The 18,887-nt window shown below is 32.9% G+C and overlaps 1 protein-coding gene across 1 annotated transcript in view; it reads right to left on the bottom strand.

Moving 5' to 3' along the window:
• LOC145288248 (uncharacterized) overlaps positions 1 to 18,887 on the bottom strand; it is a 600,777-nt gene that overhangs the window by 424,729 nt on the left and 157,161 nt on the right. The window contains exon 3 of the mRNA XM_080136286.1: positions 10,560 to 10,634. Within this exon, the coding sequence (XP_079992412.1) occupies positions 10,560 to 10,634 (75 nt within the window). The remainder of the gene's footprint in view (positions 1 to 10,559; positions 10,635 to 18,887) is intronic.

An 18,887-nucleotide genomic window follows, 5' to 3' on the forward strand; every position in this document is an offset into this window, starting at 1 on the left:
CGTCCACAATACCACGTATGATCTGGAGACAAGGGGGGAGTGTAGAGTTAAATGTAATAAGCAAAGAAGAAAGCAGCCACGTGTGTGTGCATTATGTGGCTATACGACTTACCTTCAAGTGGGATCTGAGAGAGAGAGAGAGATTAAAGATGGTGACTGTGGCTTCATAAGGTGTAGTCTGATGGAATCACATGAGATCACACCGCTCACTGCACACATATGCAAATGGAATGGAATCAGTTTTTTAATAAAATGCCTGTTGGCAGAAGTGACGGGGAGAACACATGCTGGAAGTTGAGAGAGAAAGTTGTGAGCGACGAAGTTGACAGTGACGAATACTAGCTGAACTTTTTGTTTTTTTATTTATTTATTTTTTATTTTTTGCTGTTTACCAGCCCGTTTAACTGCACTTACATACATTAATCAAATATGTCTACTTCCTTCGCCATCATAAGACATACATACACAATAATACAGCCATATAAAGAATGTATAGGAAACATTATAAATGAGTAAATAATATCTTCATTTGGTTTGTTATATCTATTATTATTATCAACCTTAAAATTGTTAAACTACTTCGCTGTCAAATTGCATTTTGCATTGCAGAAAAAATACAAAAATATACTTTTTGCAATATTTAGTTACTAATCGACACAGAATGTATACGTTGCTGCACTGGCGTAGCTAGGGGGGGCATTTTGAGATGGTAAAAATAGAAAGTAGAAAAAAATAAATAAAAAACAAAAGTTAACAAAAAATATGAAATTTTATACCAAAAAGGTTGTAAAAAATCGGAATTTTTAGGGGTATCAGAATCAGAAAAAATGTGTCCCTATTTTCTGAGCGTCAGGGGGGGCAGCATGGGGGCGGCATTTTGAGATGGTAAAAGGGGAAAATCGAAAAAAATGCTAACAAAAAATCTGAAATTTTATATCGAAAAGGTTGTAAAAAATGGGAACTTTTGTAGTTATTGGAATCCCAAAAAGGTGTCCCTATTTTGCGAGCAGCATATGTCAGGGGGCGGCATTTTGAGAGAGTAAAAATAGAAAGTAGAATAAATAAATAAAAATAAACAAAATCTAACAAAAAATCTGACATTTTATACTGAAAAAGTTGTAAAAAATCGGAAATTTTTGAGGTATCAGAATCAGAAAAATGTGTCTCTTATTTACGAGCAGCACATATCAGGGGCGGCATTTTGAGAGGATGAAAATAGAAAAAATATATAAAAGCTAACAAAAAATCTGAAATTTTATACCGAAAGTTTGTAAAAATCTGAAGTATTGGAGGTATCGGAATCAGAAAAATGTGTCCCTATTTTACGATTCCACAACCGATTCTTTTAAATTTTTAATCTAATTTTTCATTATTGGTACTAATGAAAAATATTTATTATTTTTAAATTATCACTAAAACTAAAATGAGAATAACCTCAAAATACGATGTAAATTTATTTTATTTGTAAAACAATTTTTTTAAATTGCATAAATTCTCTATGTAACCTTTCAAAGAAAGTAGTTGCTTTACATGTTCTGAAAAATGTTGAAAAATTAAACAGCAACAGTCTTTGCAGCCCGTGGCGATCGTAAGATTTGACCCCCCCCCCTTGATAATCTATTAACCTTCAAAATTCCAAAAGCCCTCAAAATATTTATTTTCATGGAACTAATGTTAGACTGCAGCTATTAGTCCTAGATTTTCATCGTATTACAGTACTCGTCAAAGAAGACCAAAGATTTTTCAAAACAATTATATAATTTTCTTCGGATTAATGTTCACACAATTCCCTTCAGATTAATGTTTACATACTTATTATTATTGAAAAGAAATTGTTAAATTAAATTAACTGGCTACGTAATTGTATACGTAGCCAGTTACTTTAACAATTTCTTTTCAATAATAATTGAATATTATTATAATAATAATTGAAATTTCTTTTCAATAATATATGACATGGGTGCCATGAGCTAGCCTTTGGGCTGATATCACAGTGTAGTATCTGTTCTAATGATACACTTCTCCTTTTCTGTCGTCGGTCAGTATGGGGAAATCGTTCATGACTGAGAATTTTTATTTTTGTTCCTATCCAGAGTGCCCCTTTTTGTGGAGCTGGATTTTCCCCACATTAAAAACCGGCCTTGTGTCTAACTCTGCCCTCGTGGAGAGGCAAGTAAATGGGAACAATCGGCAGTCGTTGCCAAACCGACCTCAGCTCTAATTGTACACAAGATCTAATTTTAAACAAGACCATTGCTATATTCGCTTACGGCCGTTTGCCATTTTCGGCTCTCATTATGCTCAACATTATGGGAGCATTATAATAAATACATATTTATTTTATAACTATATATGTGCATATATACATATATATGTGCATATACACATATATTTATACATACATATACATACATACGTGCATATATACATATATACATATATACACACATACACATATATTTATACATACATATACATACATACGTGCATATATACACACACATACACACATACACATATATTTATACATACATATACATACATACGTGCATATATACATATATACACACACATACACATATATAAATACGCATATATACATACATATATACATATATATATATATATATATATACATATATGTATATGTATATATATATGTATATATATATATATGTGTATATATATATATGTGTATATATATATATGTGTATATATATATATGTGTATATATATATATATGTATATATATATGTGTATATATATATATGTGTATATATATGTGTATATATATATATGTGTATATATATATATATGTGTATATATATATATATATATACATACACATATATAATATAAATATATACATACATATATGCATACATACATGTAGATACATACATATACATATATATATAAACAAATATATATATAATATATCCTTCAAGATTGAGGCAATTTTTTTGTTTTAATCTAGGTTGAACTTTCTCTACATTAAACACCGATCTTGAAATGAATTAAAGCAATTTATTCTCAATTAATGGAAATTTTGAAAACTCCAAACGCAATTGTAAATTATTACTTGATAAATAGTTTAACAGTTTGGAGTTTTCAAAATTTCCATTAATTGAGAATAAATTACTTTAATTCATTTCAATCACTAAGTTTAAAAAATGCAAGCATTAATTATTTCTGGAGATATACTCAGTGACCGGCTGACCTAACAGGATAGGGCCAAGCCCAGGCTTCGGCCAAGCACCAAAAAAACAAAATGACCTCAGAAAGATTTCATACTTAAAGGGGAACTTTCATATAAATTTTTATCGAATAGGTGCGAAAAGAAAGTTGGATATTTGGGTGTATATACACCGACATCAAAAAGGAAATAACATTAGATGCGAAAGTTTGAATTCATTAATTTTATTATTGTCCAATTCATGAGGCTAAGACTTTGAAAGTATCAAACGTTTGTTTTTGTAGCATACTTTTTATAACTCCTTGTAAACTTTACAATTGTTAGCTGGGGGATCGGACAAAATCACCCCGGGCAACCCCCACCATCTACTTAAAACAGAAGGAAAACAGATAAAATCTCAAATGAATAAAAAATATTAAAAATCAGTTTTCATATTTTAATTTTAATTTAATTGAATTTAGGAAAATTAGATACCGTAGAACTAATTTTCGCAAGGTATGAAAATTAAGCAATTACAGAATAAATGTTAACTTAATAATAATGGACCAGTTTTCCTACCTAGCAAAAAATGGACGATTTTTCCAGGGGCGAATTTTCCAGGGGCGAATTTTCCGGGCACCCAAATGCCGGGGGGGGGGGGGGCAAATTTTACTATCGCCCCGGACGGCAAAAGGTCTAGCTACGCCACTGCGTTGCTGTCAGAGCATCTAAAACGTCAGTGATATTGATTGAATTTGATATCTGTTAATCTATTTCATTTGTGTTCTTCTCATTTACTAATGTTTCACTAAATGGATTTGAAATTCTTATCATGTAACAAGACATTGTCAGTGCTATACCTCCAAAATCAATGAGACCCTAGTATCATATGTCAAGATGTGTACCATCATACCAAATAGATATATAGGATAAAGAATGAAAACAATTTATTGTGATTCATTGATGCATACAGAATGTGAGGTCTTTAAAAGAAAAAGAAATTATATGGAAGATTTATTGGTGTTCGTATTTATTTAAGTAAAAACGAACTATGAAACACAAGCGAGAATATTTTCTCTTGCAGACAAAATGCCAAGTACATAAAGAAAACTGTCTACAGATTCAGATGATTAAAAACTCATTTAGATAAGTATGGAAATCAATTCAACCTGTTGAAAATAAAAAGTATTCATGTTTATGCTTTGCTGATCAGCAATAACAAACAAAATTGAAATATATATAAACTAGCAGGATTCCTGTCTGAAAAAAAAGAACGCAGGACACAAGAAACTGTTCCTACCTATGAATCTCATAAGTATTTATACTTGATTTTATTTTAATCATCTACAACAGGGGTCGATCAAATTTGACCCGCAAGTAAATTTTGTTTAAATTACTCCGGTCACGGTATCAATAAAAACACACCAAACCACCGTGACACTGAATATATAATGTGTCGAAATTCAAATTTTCGTTTAAATTTACCTGAGAACATACTATACTTTTGATTTTTATTTATCAAAGTTAAAATCTATATGAAAATTTCTTTTTTTTGTACGTGTTGGATTTGTGCGTGAATGTGTGTGCATAATTGTTTCTTTACAATAAGATGTTTTAATTTTAGTTTGTTATTAAAAAATAATGTATATTTGTGTTAAATTGTTTGTAATTTTTTAAAATATTTCTGTAATAAAATAAGTGATATTGTTTAAATGTTAAAATGTACTTAAGTAGAGCAATGGATTTTTGTATTTTTAATTTGGGGAGGGGTGATTGTAAATAAAAGTGTCCTATACAAACACCTGATATTATATTATAAATGAAAACAGACATACTTAAATCCTTATACATTTCTATCATAACTGCCCTACTTTCTTCTGTGATACAACAACTATTCTGTGGTAAATGACTCAGTGATGATAACTGCTATAATAGGTGAACATGCATGCAAACATAAGACAAGGCATACAAATGAGTGAGCAACTCTCCATAAAAAGTTGTCAATGAGAAATACTACAAGTGAATATGTACGTATGTATGCAGAAACAAAACAAGACAGACAGGACCGATTCTTTTCTTTAAAAATGATAATTTCTCTTTTTAGACACGAGTACTCTCTGGAAAGGGACATATGGCACTGAATGGATTATTTTTTCACAAATTATCAGAAACTTCAGCAGAAGTGTGAAAAGAAATAATTTTTTTTACTTATTGTCACTTGGGGAGGTAGAGTCAAATGGAAAAATGATTTGTTAAATGCATAAAGTTACTGTTGTTTTAAAGAATGTTCTTATTACCTTCACTTTCTTATAACTCTTTAAACATGAGATATTAAATATATATACATATATGTATATATAAAAGTAACCTTGTGTGTCTGTCTGAAGAATGGTATCTACCAAACTCCTGTCAATTTTTGGTCTCTAGACTTCAAACTTGATATAAAATGGAGTCAGGCATGTGGAACAAATTTGACTTGGTTTTTAACTGGTAATAATAGTTGCTAAAGAATCAAAATAAAAAAAATAGGCACTTGGCAGGTATAAGTCGACTTAACGTGTATCTTCTACACATGCGCGAATATACATTTATGCACATTTATGCATTGTACAATGTTATTTTTAAGTTTTATATACATAAGGACATAGTACAGGTAGTAACAAAATATAAGTGGAAAGCTATATATTTTGGTTCTGATTCTAGCTGATGGCACCCAAATCATATATTTTTTAAACGTTTGAAATCACTACTATATATTGGATACAATATAATAATCGATAGAGAATCGAGTCAATAATAATAAATACGAAATCTGCAGAAATAAAAATATCATATTAAGCATATTTTACAACAGGGCCACATTAGGCAGTCACTATTATAAGCATTACAAGCGTATGCTGTATTTTCATGGACATCGGCAACATTACATACCTAATGTGCTTCAACAAGTCATATCTTTTTTATTTGTGGGTCAATTTTTAAAAGAATTATATTGATGGAAAGAGAATAGAATGAACAAATGTTAGAATGTTCTAACGATGTCAATTTATTTTGCTTTTATGTGTTCCATGTTTTTATGCTCCAAGTTAAAAATGAAAAACGGTAAAAAAATGATGACACCAAAAAGGGAAACTGTTTTTTCAATGTTTACATTTCATACGTTACGTTTGGATACAAATGTGCGGGGTCAAATTTGATTGGCTATGGCTGAAATTTTACAGGCTATATAAACAAAGAAGTCCATCTCTACTGGTCTTTGATTTTTCTTTTACGACAATGGGAAGCAAAGTTATGACTGAGTAAAGTTGACAAAGAATATTTCCAAATTGATAAGATAACTCGGTATATATCATCCATTTTCATATAGATAATAGTTTCAGAATTATTTTCATGTATATTTAAATATTTGATAATTATTAATTGTGTGGAAATTTCTTAAAAATGTTATCTTTTATACAAATTACAGAATATAGAATTTAACGGAAAACGACTTGCGATGCGCTAATGCGTTGACTATAGTCAGCGTATTGATGAGTTTCGTTATGTATTCGCTTCAAAACGAAAGCAGAAAAAAGTTTTATTTTTTATTCTGAGTTTATCAATTTAAAAAATTATTTTCAAGTTTTTCAAATTTGATTCCCAAACACTTTTTGTTGTTTTTAACGCTTTTAGTACACATGTTAAAAAACAACACAATGTATTAAGCACATGCGTTTCTGTTATTGTATTTATTACTTCTTATTTGTACTTAAGGTAGAATTTTGTTTTTTAGTGGTCAATAAATAAATAAATAAATAAAAAGATACTTGTACACTTATGCTACCATGCTGAAACAATGTTATTATTTAGAAACCCATTCTTAACATGAGGAAGGAAGGGTGTTTTGTTAATTATTCTGTACTTTCACCTAACAATTAAATAAAAAAAGATCTTGTGAAACTTGAATTTAACTTGAAAATACTATTTGAAAAATTAGCACGATAACATAAGTGCATAAGCACCCAAATAAATATTACCAAAGGCAAGATAAGTTACTCTTCTACCTAGTTAGATAAGTTTTTAATGTATTTATTTAATGTAAAATTTTTGTTTATTTTGACAATTAGTGTTACACAAGCGCAAGAAAATTGACCACATGGTATCTCATGTCTTTGAAATCTCGACAATGACTTAAAAATATACAAAACATTGTTAGAAACCCGACCAATAAATATCCTTGTGATATTTATAGGGTGAGTTTCTAATAGCATTTTGTATAATTTTTTTTATTTTTAACTCATTGTCGAGAGCAGTTTTTTGAATCTGTAAAATAAAACAATTTTTTTGTTTTTTTAACTGAGGATATCTAAATAATAACAACAACAATAATAATAATAATGATAATTAGGCGGTTCGATAAAGAATTTCATTGTGATGCATTTTGTAAATTTTTACCTTATTTCCACCTTAACATTTTTCTTTAAAATGACTACCTCTTTAGGTTTTCGGTTCTGCTGAAAATGAATATTGCATTTAAATTTTCTGCAAATAAGTAGCTTTCCGGATATTAAGCAATGTCATTTCTTATGTTATTGCTGGTGGCCATCTTGGTACGCGTGTTTATGCATAGTTTCTTGCGCATAGTTTCACATAGTTGCATGCTCCAAGATGGCCACCAGCAATAACATAAGAAATAACATTGCTTGATATCCAGAAAACTACTTATTTGCAGAAAAGTTAAATGCGATATTCGTTTTCAGCATACCATAAAACTATAAAAGTAATCATTTTAAATGTTAAAGTGGAAACAAGGTAAAAAATTACCGTTTTATTTCTTTGTTTACATAGTTGAATTTTCAGTAAATGACGAAAATTACCATCAACTGGTGAATATATAATGGTTGTTTATTAGGATTCCTGGTATCTGGTATTGTGGAAGCTACATTTGAGGATTCATATAGAGTACGATTTATGGTTGCATCTCAGAAAATAGGGGTATATTTTGGGCCAGATAGAGAGGATACACAAAATTGAAAATTGGATTGGTCCCAAAATGCATAAGTTCTGGTCGACTATGGGAATGTTTTTTTTTTTTTTTTTTTTTTTTTTTTTTACAAAGGCATCACCACATTATCAAGGCCAAGAGGCCACTCAAGGATAAGGGTTAAAGAGTGTACAGTAGAAATTGGTCAATATAGTAATCATTAGTAATGAAAATTTAGTAAATTTAATAACTTATATGGAACGGCTCATCAAGAACTTATTTACTTTAGACTTGAACACAACCATATTGTACTCAGCCGGAAAGCAGGAAAACGGAAGACAATTCCACAGGCGTGCAGTTCTAAGAAAGAAGCTTTGTTCATGGAATCTACGTTTAGGTTTAGGCACAGATAAAGAGTGGGGGAAATTATTGATAGTGTTTACAGCTAGACGAGTGTTTCTTGTGAAAGTTTGGCGAGGGGGGGCCATAGATTGAAGCTCAGTTGAACACTTTCCATGAAAATAACGATACATCAGAGACAAACTCGCAACATCTCTTCTGTGAGATAGAGGTTGCAAGGAGGAGAAAAGGACATCTCCTACGAGGCTACGAAGTCTATTTTGAACTCTATCAAGGCAGGACAAGTCCTTTCTAGCAGCTCCTGCCCAGATGTGGCAACAGTATTCCATCCTTGGACGTACCTGGCTCTTATATAGATAGAGAATAGCATCAGCAGTGAGATATCTACTGGATCGATAGAAAGATCCCACCATTTTTCCAGCGGCCTTGGCAACAGATTTGATATATGTGTTCCATTTAAGATCAGGAGTAATGGTCAAGCCCAGAAGCTTGTCAAAACTTGAGGCCTCCTGAAGACGAGAGCCATTCATTTCAATTGATGACAAATGTGGATTAGAATGTTGATGATGTAAAGAGAGAAGCTTGGTTTAAGATGGATTAAAAGTAACCAGCCACTCCTTTCCCCATTGTACTACGTGCTCAAGATCAGAAGAGAGAGAATTGGAGAGAACTTGGTCGTTTACTGTCTTAGATGTGGTACCATAAATGGTAGTGTCGTCAGCATAAATGTCTACAAATGATGTAGGGATATGATTTGGAAGATCATTAATGTAGATCAGGAAAAGAGTTGGGCACAGGATGGATCCCTGAGGGACACCGGCATTAATACTGTGAGCTTCTGATTTTTGTCCATCTTTTATAGAAATCCAAAATCTATATGAAAAATTTTCTTTGATTTATTTCTGAGATTAATTCATATCTACTCAATTTTTTCTTTTCTTTGAGGGGAATAGTAAATACCGGCTATGAATGCTCTTTAGGCATTCAATGGTTACATGCCAGATTAAGCTCTCCTTTGGAGGGAAGGCAGGTAAATACCTACTCTCAATAAGGATATATTTAAATACCAGTATAATACTTAGTTTTGTTCATGAAGAGACGCCCACTGTATTATACCATGCACCAGTTTAAAAAAAAATTGAAATTTGTACATCTTAATTTATAATTCATGGCTTATGGTAAAGAGATAAACATCAGATTTGACTGAATAATCAGAAAGAGCACCCAATTTTACATAAGAGTACCAAGTTTCATGAGAATAGCTTGAAAAATAACTAAATGGTGGCAAAATTACCAAATTTCTTGAAATGTTGAGGTTCATAATTTAGCCCACTTTTTCTAAAGAAAAATGTCTAAAAAAAAATGTCTAAAAAAAACCCCTAAATTTTAGCACTTAAAATTCTCATAACTTTTGAATTACTGATGGTATTTGCATAATTCAAACGGGTTTAAGCATTTTTACATAGCTCTTTTCATGCAAGTTGATAAAATAACAATTATCTAAAAAGAAAAAATTAACTTGTAATGCTACTATTATATATTGACTACAATATAAAAATCGATAAAGAATTGACTTAATAATATGAAATCTGCATAAATTGAAATATCATATTTGAGCATATTTTATGACCAAACAACGCCAGTCAGACTGCTAGTACTAAATTAATTCATTTATTATTACTCTTTAATACACTGCAAACACACATAATATATATATATATTGTCAGGACATGTTGAAAAGTAATCAAAGTGCTCAATCATAAAAAAAGGTCCTTAAACCTCATTTCAAATCCTCAGTGAGTCTAAACAGTAAAGTCTACCTGTGTCAATAAAACTATGGTAGTCTCTGAAAGAAAGATATAATGTAGTGTTTTGAAAGAAATAATTTTATATATATATATATATGTATATATATATATATATATATATATATATATATATATATATATATATACATATATATATATATATATATTACCTTGCAAAATCATACAAAATATTGGAGAAAGTGTGTGAGAATTCATGAAATTTAATTGAAAAATATATGGAGAAAAATATTACGTGATTCAAGGATTTTCTCAAGTTTTTGCCTCTTATTCTGGCTTGCTTTCATTTGATTGGTCAAAGTGTTCCTTGCTAGAAAAGAAAATAATTAATTGTCTCACATGTATGAAATAAATTAGATTTAGTGATGTGGAAAATCTAAGGAGTGAATTCACAAAATTTCACTATCAAGTTGCAGATATAAACGATATCAAGAGATACAAAATGTATGGAAGATGAAAAGAGATACAAAAATAACAACAAAATAAAAGAAAAGAAATGAGAGAAAATATACAAAAAAGTATGGAAGATGAAAAACCATACAATCAAAGTAAAAATGTTCAGGAAAATGTTAAATAAAATTACTATCATGCTAAAAGCTTCAAAGATAATGGGCTTTTCTTTTTGATGAACTTTACTTTCAATAATGCAAAGCTTAGGAAATATTAGTGCATATATAATGGAAAATGTTCACTTATATGTTAACTTTCCTGAGAAAATTCAAATTTATCTGTGCAGAAATAATTAACACTAGAAAGTTTTTTTTTGTTTTTTTTTTAATAAATAAAATACAGAAACGATTAATGCTAATGAAAACTATATGGAGATTTTAAATTTTCAGTAAAATAAGATCAACTCTCTTCTTTCTTCAACGAAGCGTTATTATTGAATTATTCGAGCAAAAAATTATGATGGTGTAGATGAAAAAGAATAATGTGATTGGTAGCTAACAAGTTTAATAAGAGTATAAGAATTAACTGTTTATTGGATGAAATTTTATTATTATTATTTTATCATATATATATATTTTTTTAAATTGTTTTTGTATGTGGATACATCATAATAGTTAAACTAAAATGTATTAGTCAATAAATTATATATATATATATATTAACTATTTCATTAATTGACTGGCTAATTAGTTGATTGAATGATTTTTTTTATCATTAATTGAAAATGCCTTTTATTGTTTATCATTTATTATTTTATATTTTTTCAAATTTATGCTAACCGATAATGCATTTTTTGTTATTGTTGATTATTACTGTTACTACTACTACTACTACTACTACTACTAGTAACTAGAAGTTTTCACATAGACCATCATCAAAGAGTTCTTTTTGGGAACAAACTGTGGTGTTCACTGGAGTCTGGGTAACAACAAATCTCGGGTTTCCAGTACTCTCCACCTCTTGATAACCTTTATTATTAGATTGCATTATCACAATAGCCATTTACCATTGCTTTACTACCTATATTTCTGCGCTTTTAGACAGTATCTAAACTTGTTTTAAATCCCTTTAAATTCATCTTACCACCACAATCTTTGAATCCTTATATACACTAATATTGCATTTTTTAACTTTAGCTCAGATCACTTCTGATTCCAATTAATCAAAAAATTGAGCCGATACTCATTGTTATGCAAAATACATCGCCAAACTCAAATGAAAGGGGGAGTTTATCTTTAAACGTTAGTCACCAGAAAAACTTTATTTAAAGTAATATACTTAATATCTACAATTTGTATATGCTCGTATCTACTATAAACATCTGTATTTCTATTCATATCACCCCTACACCAAAGCCAGTTCTTTTAAGTGTAGTCTCATTTATTCTGGGTGCCAGGATCTGAAGGAGGAACTCCGTTGAAACAGTATCTCTGCGTTGCTTAGCAAAAAGCTCTTATCTCTATATATTTTATTACTTAGTCTATTTTACTTTATTACATTTTATTATATTTTATTTTCTGTTCTTTTATTCTCTGGTAATCATCTGATTTCCAAGCTTTTCAAAAACGATGTACTTTATAAAAAAAACAAAACTTTTCTACTTCTCCACATTGCAGTCAATTTCTGTTGCTTGTGCTTCCTTTGTCAATTGTGCTCTCTAAGAAAGTTGCTCTAAAAATCAATGTCCTTCTCCTTTATAGTTCTCGCTTCCATTCTTGTGATTGAATTTCATCACTGCTAAAATTAGTAAAAATCGCTCCTATTTGCAAAAATAAATTTGTTTCTGACTCCGAGTCACTACATATGTTCTACACTGTCTTAACTCGTTTTAAACCCCTTCATCTTGTCCCAAAACTAACTTTTAAGGTTTAATATACAATTACATTGTATTTTAACCTTAGGTCGTATCTATCTCTTCAAATTTACAAATTTCCAGAGCTTGTGACATCACCAAATTCTACAGTTTGTAAACTTATAGGAGTAGCTAATATCTGACCATCACCTAACTACCATATTTGTTCCTTGACTAATTAGCCAGGTGTAGAGTTGCAATTTGGGACTCGATAGAAACGCTTTGTGTCTGGCCTTAATTCCTGACTAGTACAACAAACCACGCTTCCCCATTTATTAAACTGAGCAAATGACGCTGCTAGCATGCTATGTATATCCAATTATATCCAATAGATACTTTGCCTCCAAGAAAACTGCCTGTGGCTGTTTTGCATGATAAACATTATCCAAAATTTCAATACTCTTAAACTCTACCCAAAACTCTGGATATGTGTATTTATACTGTAATCCATAAGTTATAATCATCTCTCCTGACAACTCACCAATTGCTCTTCTTCCCAATATGCTATAAAATCTCATACATTGTACGTAGGAGTTTAGCATTCGATCCTTAACTTTAGCAGGCTTTTAAAAACCTATGCACACTAAACATCTAATATAATAATAATTAATAGCAATCTCTATGTCTCTCTTTCCCTTAGATAGATAAAAATAAAAAAAAGCTGAGCCAATACTCTTTGTTGGACAAAATACAATCCTGAATTTTAAACAAAAGGCGAAGTTATCTTCCTGCATTAGAAGTCAGAAAAATTTTATTAAGAAATATGCCTATTCCTATTTATAGTTACCTTACATCACCTTACAGATGGTAAACTTCTGACCGACCAACAATATGGATTTAGGCAAGCCTGTTCCACGGCAGACATCCTAACTAATCTGTGAGCATATATACCATACACTTGACAAAGCAGGGAAGGGTAGAGCGGTAGCTCTAGATATATCTAAGGCTTTTGACAGGGTATGGTATGAAGGTCTTCTCAGGAAAATCAGATCATACTGTATCACTGGAAGAATACTTAACATAATTCAATCCTTCTTAAATAAAAGAAAAATCCAGGTTGTCCTCGATGGTCGTACATCTAAACAATATAATATAAATGCGGGAGTGCCTCAGGGGGTCTATCCTTGGGCCTCTATTATTCTTAATATTCATAAATTACCTCCCTGACAGAATTGTCTGTGAGATGGATATAACAGACATTACAGGAAAACAAATGAACACATATCTAAAGAAATGGCAGAAACACTAGAGGATGACCTCCAATCTGTAGTGAAATGGGGACAAAAATGGATGGTCACATTCAATGCTGCCAAGACTAAACTTGTTTCCTTCAATCACTACAAGAAACCTTCTCTACCACCAATAGCAATGGCCAAAGACTCTTTATCTGAAAGTACATCTTTTAAACTCCTTGGCCTAACATTCACAGGAAACATGAGTTGGAAAAATTACATTGAGAGCATTGCCAGGACCGCTGCGAAAAAGGTAAGCTCTCTCTACTGTGCTAGAAAGCTACTAACGCCCGAAAGTATCCTGTACCTCTATAAGGCCACCATTCGACCATGTATGGAGTATTGTTGTCATATTTGGGCTGGTGCATATGCTACTAGTCTCTCACTTCTAGACAAGGTTCAAAAGAGAATTGCCAACCTGATAGGTCCTGAACTGTCATCTAAGCTTCAGCCTCTATCCCATCGACAAAATGTAGCATCCCTCTGCCTGTTCTATGTACTTTAACGGTAAATGCTTCGACGAACTGCAAGCAGTTATATTCCCTCGACGTAAATACCCCCGACAACCGACAAGCAGCAAAATCCCACTCCTTCACAGTTGAGATCCCTAGGCGTAAGAGAGTCTTCTACGCCAGTTATTTTCTTCCCCAGAACCGCTAGACTTTGGAATTCCCTTCCGGGTTCCTGCTTTCCCAACTGTACTGACATGCAGAAATTCAACTGTAACGTGAACCGACATCTTGCTGCCAACTCTCCACATAGTACCCCTGTAGCTTATGTCCTTGATAGTAGCCCCCTACATCAAAGTGGCAATGTGCCTTATTTGGGGTGAAAATGTAATAAAAACATTAAAAAAACTAACAGGATCCGTTAACCGGCATTATTCCAGTGGAATTACTGTCTCGTTATCTTTATTACTAAAATAAAATATAATTAATAATTATTTTACACTGTAAATGAAATAAATGTAAACTACAATGGAAATAGAAAACTCCAATTTCCGTTTGGTAAAATAACACGACAAATAATCAATAAACCAAGTAATTAGGTTCCTAGTGATAAGGATAACGAAGATAATACCATTAATAATTAAAATCTAGTGCGAGTCAGATTTTTTTTGAGATTATGAAGTTTGCAATCAGGGTATTTATTATGTAATGATTCTACTCAGAGAAGCCATGTCTGTGTTAATCTCTGTAGCGTTCTTGTGAATGAAGTATCGGTCAATCTGGAATGTCTGAATATGTAGATGTCAACCAAATGAAATTGTGAGGAATGGTAGAAGGGAGAAATCATTATTTGAGTAGTGGTAAAGCATTAAGAGTATGCAATCGGTAAGAATTACTAGTCAGTTAATGATGGAGTGGACCCAGGAAAGTAGGAAAAAGTATAAATGCATGCGGTGTAGAATGGGGTCATAAGAGGACTTATGGAAGAGGGGCAAAAATTTGAGTACTTCCTCTATAGGTTATGACGATGATGAGGATGACACTCCTAGGAATAAATGTAACGTTTTGATATTACAAAATAATCTATATATATAAAAGGCAAATGCGCACACGCATTTTTTGTATGTCTCAAAAAGGCTTTTTTCGCCGACTGTCCTGGGGAGGGGGATTACTATCACATAGAACTGTTTATATAGCCTCCATATAATAATATCTACGATTTGGGAATGCGGGTCGCGTTTAGATTTATTTACAGCGACTTTTACAAAATTATTGCTATTTTGGCTTCTCACGTGTTGATTCGTCTTTTTCGTATAAAAAGTGAAACCAATTCAAACATTGTTCTCGGCTTTCGTGACGAAACATCCAGAAAGCAATCAGCTTTCAAGACGGTTAAGTAGTTGGCTTTTGTTTCCACCTCCGCGTCAAGGCTTCCGGATTCAATCCCGCCTCCCGACCAAACTATTTGTTTTTTTTCTTTACACCTTTAAACACCCGGGCAACAGTTTACCTCCCCCACCCCCTATACACATAGCGTTGTGATGTTAAGATTGCAGGTTCGATCCGTCAGGTTTATTTATGCCATTTTTTTTCTGTTTTGGTTTTTCCGATTTTTTTAACATCGTCTTTTTTATAATATTTAAGCAGGGTTATTACTTACCCCCCTACACACTCCTACAAACACCCGGGCGACGCCTGGACCCCCACCCCGCTAGTGTGTATGAAATGGTGTTCTATAGTTAAATAAGGTAATGGCTAATAATAAATTTTTAAGTGTAATCTGTTGTTGTAAACCTACGGTATTTTGGTCCAGAGGGAAAAAACTGTGCCTCTTTTATCATATATAAGATTAAAACTTAGTGACGCCATAGCTTATATTTTACTTCCAGATATACCGATGTTGAATTGTATTTCAAATCATAGATATGTCGCTACTTTACTCTATATTGTATAGATACATCTTATTATCCCTCCTATCATCTTAAATATCCAAATTTCAGGCATCAAATTCTATCTTAATTACTAATATCAATTTGATCTTATTTTAACATGTTTTTTTGTTTTTTTACATGGCGATCACCACTTATCAAGGCCCGTAAGCCACTCGAGGATAAGGGTTATTTTATGTACAATAATCAATGGGATAATATCGTAGTAATAGTTGGTACTGGAGATTTTATAAAGCGTCTTACTTAAGGGGGCGATTAATCAGGAATTTGTTTATGTTGCACTTGAAGACGTCCAAGTTGTAGTCAGGTGGGAAACAGGCAAACGGAAGAGAATTCCACCGGTGTGCACTTCTCAGAAAGAAGCTATGTTCATGGAATCTACGTTTTGATTTAGGCACAGATAAAGAGTGGGGGAAATTACTGACAGTGGTTTTAGCTAGACGGGTGTCTATCATGAAGGATTGGCGAGGGGGGACCAGAGATTGGAGCTCGGACGAGCACCTGCCATGGAAATAACAATAAAACAAAGACAGGCTTGCAACATCTCTTCTGTGGGAGAGAGGTTGCAGGGAAGAGAAGAGAGCATCCCCCACTAAGCCACGAAGTCTATTTTGTACTTTGTCAAAGCAGGATAGACTGTTTTTTGAAGCTCCAGCCCAGATGTGGCAGCAGTACGCCATCTTTGGACGTACTTGGCTTTTATAGAGATAGAGAATAGCATCAGTAGTGAGATATCTTCTGGAGCGGTAGAAGGATCCTACCATTTTCCCAGCGGCCCGAGCAACAGACGTTATATATTAATTGTCTGTATTTTTGAGATGAGGTGTTTTCATTGATTGAGATGTCCCAGAGCCTAGCTGGAGTCCGAACACGGTACCCCCGTAATAATAATAAAGTGTTGGGTTCGAGACTCCTAACAAACGGTTCCCCAGTTCGATACAAAACACCTGATGAAGGCTGGAGGGCAAAACGGCCGAAACGTTGTGACTATAACAACCAAGATGAGGAAGTCAGTCCGACAATCTCAATCAAAGACTTTATATATGTGTTCCATTTCAGATCAGGAGTAAAGGTCAAACCCAGGAGCTTGTCAAAACATGAAGCCTCCCCAAGACGAGAGCCATCCATTTCAATTGATGCTAGATGAGGAACAGAGCGTTGATGATGTAAAGTTAGGAGCTTGGTTTTAGATGCATTAAAAGTAACCAGCAATCTCTTCCCCCACTGAACGACGTGCTCAAGATCAGAGGAGAGGGAATCAGAGAGAGCTTTGTCATTTACGGCCTTTGATGTGTTGCCGTAGATGGTCGTGCCATCAGTATAGATGTCAACGAATGAATTTAGTATGTGTTTTGGGAGATCATTAAATTGATGTGGAAGAAAGTTGGGCCCAGGATGGATCCCTGGGGGACTCCAGCATTAATACTGTGGGTCTCAGATTTCTGCCCTTCAACCACTACTCTTATGAACCTATCAGATAGAAATTATTTAATGATTGAGAAAGCATTTCCAGTTATACCGTAGCTGGAAATCTTGTGAAGTAGGCCCTTATGCCAAACCTTATCAAAGGCCTTTGATATGTCAAGAGCAATTGCCCTAGAAATTATCCTATTCCTAAACAAATGTATGAACAATATTTTAAACAAATATTAATTCCATCTCAAACCAACCAGTTGCAAATCTAGTTACTTCCCCACTGCATGAATTTTTACTCATCCCCTCTTCCAGTAACAATAAAATAGAAAGCATGGTAACGTTCTTTTTAATTATTTTGAGGAGTGTAATTTTACAGTAGATTTGTAACTTTTAAGAATTAATTCATTAAAATTAATTAACAGAAAATACCTGGTTTAGGACCCAGGTATGGGGCTAATCCTTTCGGTGCTGATAGACCCATAGATTTTCTCAGGTCATTCACCTAGCAGAGGGAAAACTCTGAAGCTAAACCTAGGGGAGGGAGGCCTCTCCAGTCTTGGGCGACAACTTTCCTAGAACTGGTGCCTCAAACAAATTACTAGTATGCAAACCTAAACTGTTTAAGGAGTAGATAGGCTCTGTCTATTGCCCAACTTTCAATACTCCTTCTCTGCCTATTGGCCAGGTGCAAAGCGGCAATCACAGGGAATCGCCAGAAACGCCCAGGGGTCGACCTTATTTCCTGATTAGGGCAATGAACACCATTCCCTGTCCCCGACACATCCCATCCCTTAAAACTGGGTACTTTGCGGGTGCTTGAGTACTATTTATGTCAGTGCAATTGGATTGGGTTGATTTTTTGTCTGATGGGTTCAGAATACTGGATTGACAGTTCCTGTTTGCTCTTTATGACTGATAGTACAGGTGCCCTAACTCTTTGGTAGTGCTTAGAGTGGCTGCTCCATCAACAACCAGGCTTTTATGTGCATTATATTAAACATACAACATAACATTAGCTACTTATATTTTCTCTACTGCTCTCCCTCGACCTTAGACTGTACACTAATCAACCAAGTCTTTGACAGCATAGATACAGCACTCTCTCTCTCTCTCGATACTAGCACACAAATACATATATTTGGTGACTTCAATGTCCACCACAGTAATTGACTTGAATTCTCTACTTACACAGACACAGCTGGTAGCATAACACAT

Source organism: Euprymna scolopes, chromosome 11 (genome assembly GCF_053919585.1).
Source record: "Euprymna scolopes isolate OS-2025 chromosome 11, ASM5391958v1, whole genome shotgun sequence".
Lineage (NCBI taxonomy): Eukaryota > Metazoa > Mollusca > Cephalopoda > Sepiida > Sepiolidae > Euprymna > Euprymna scolopes.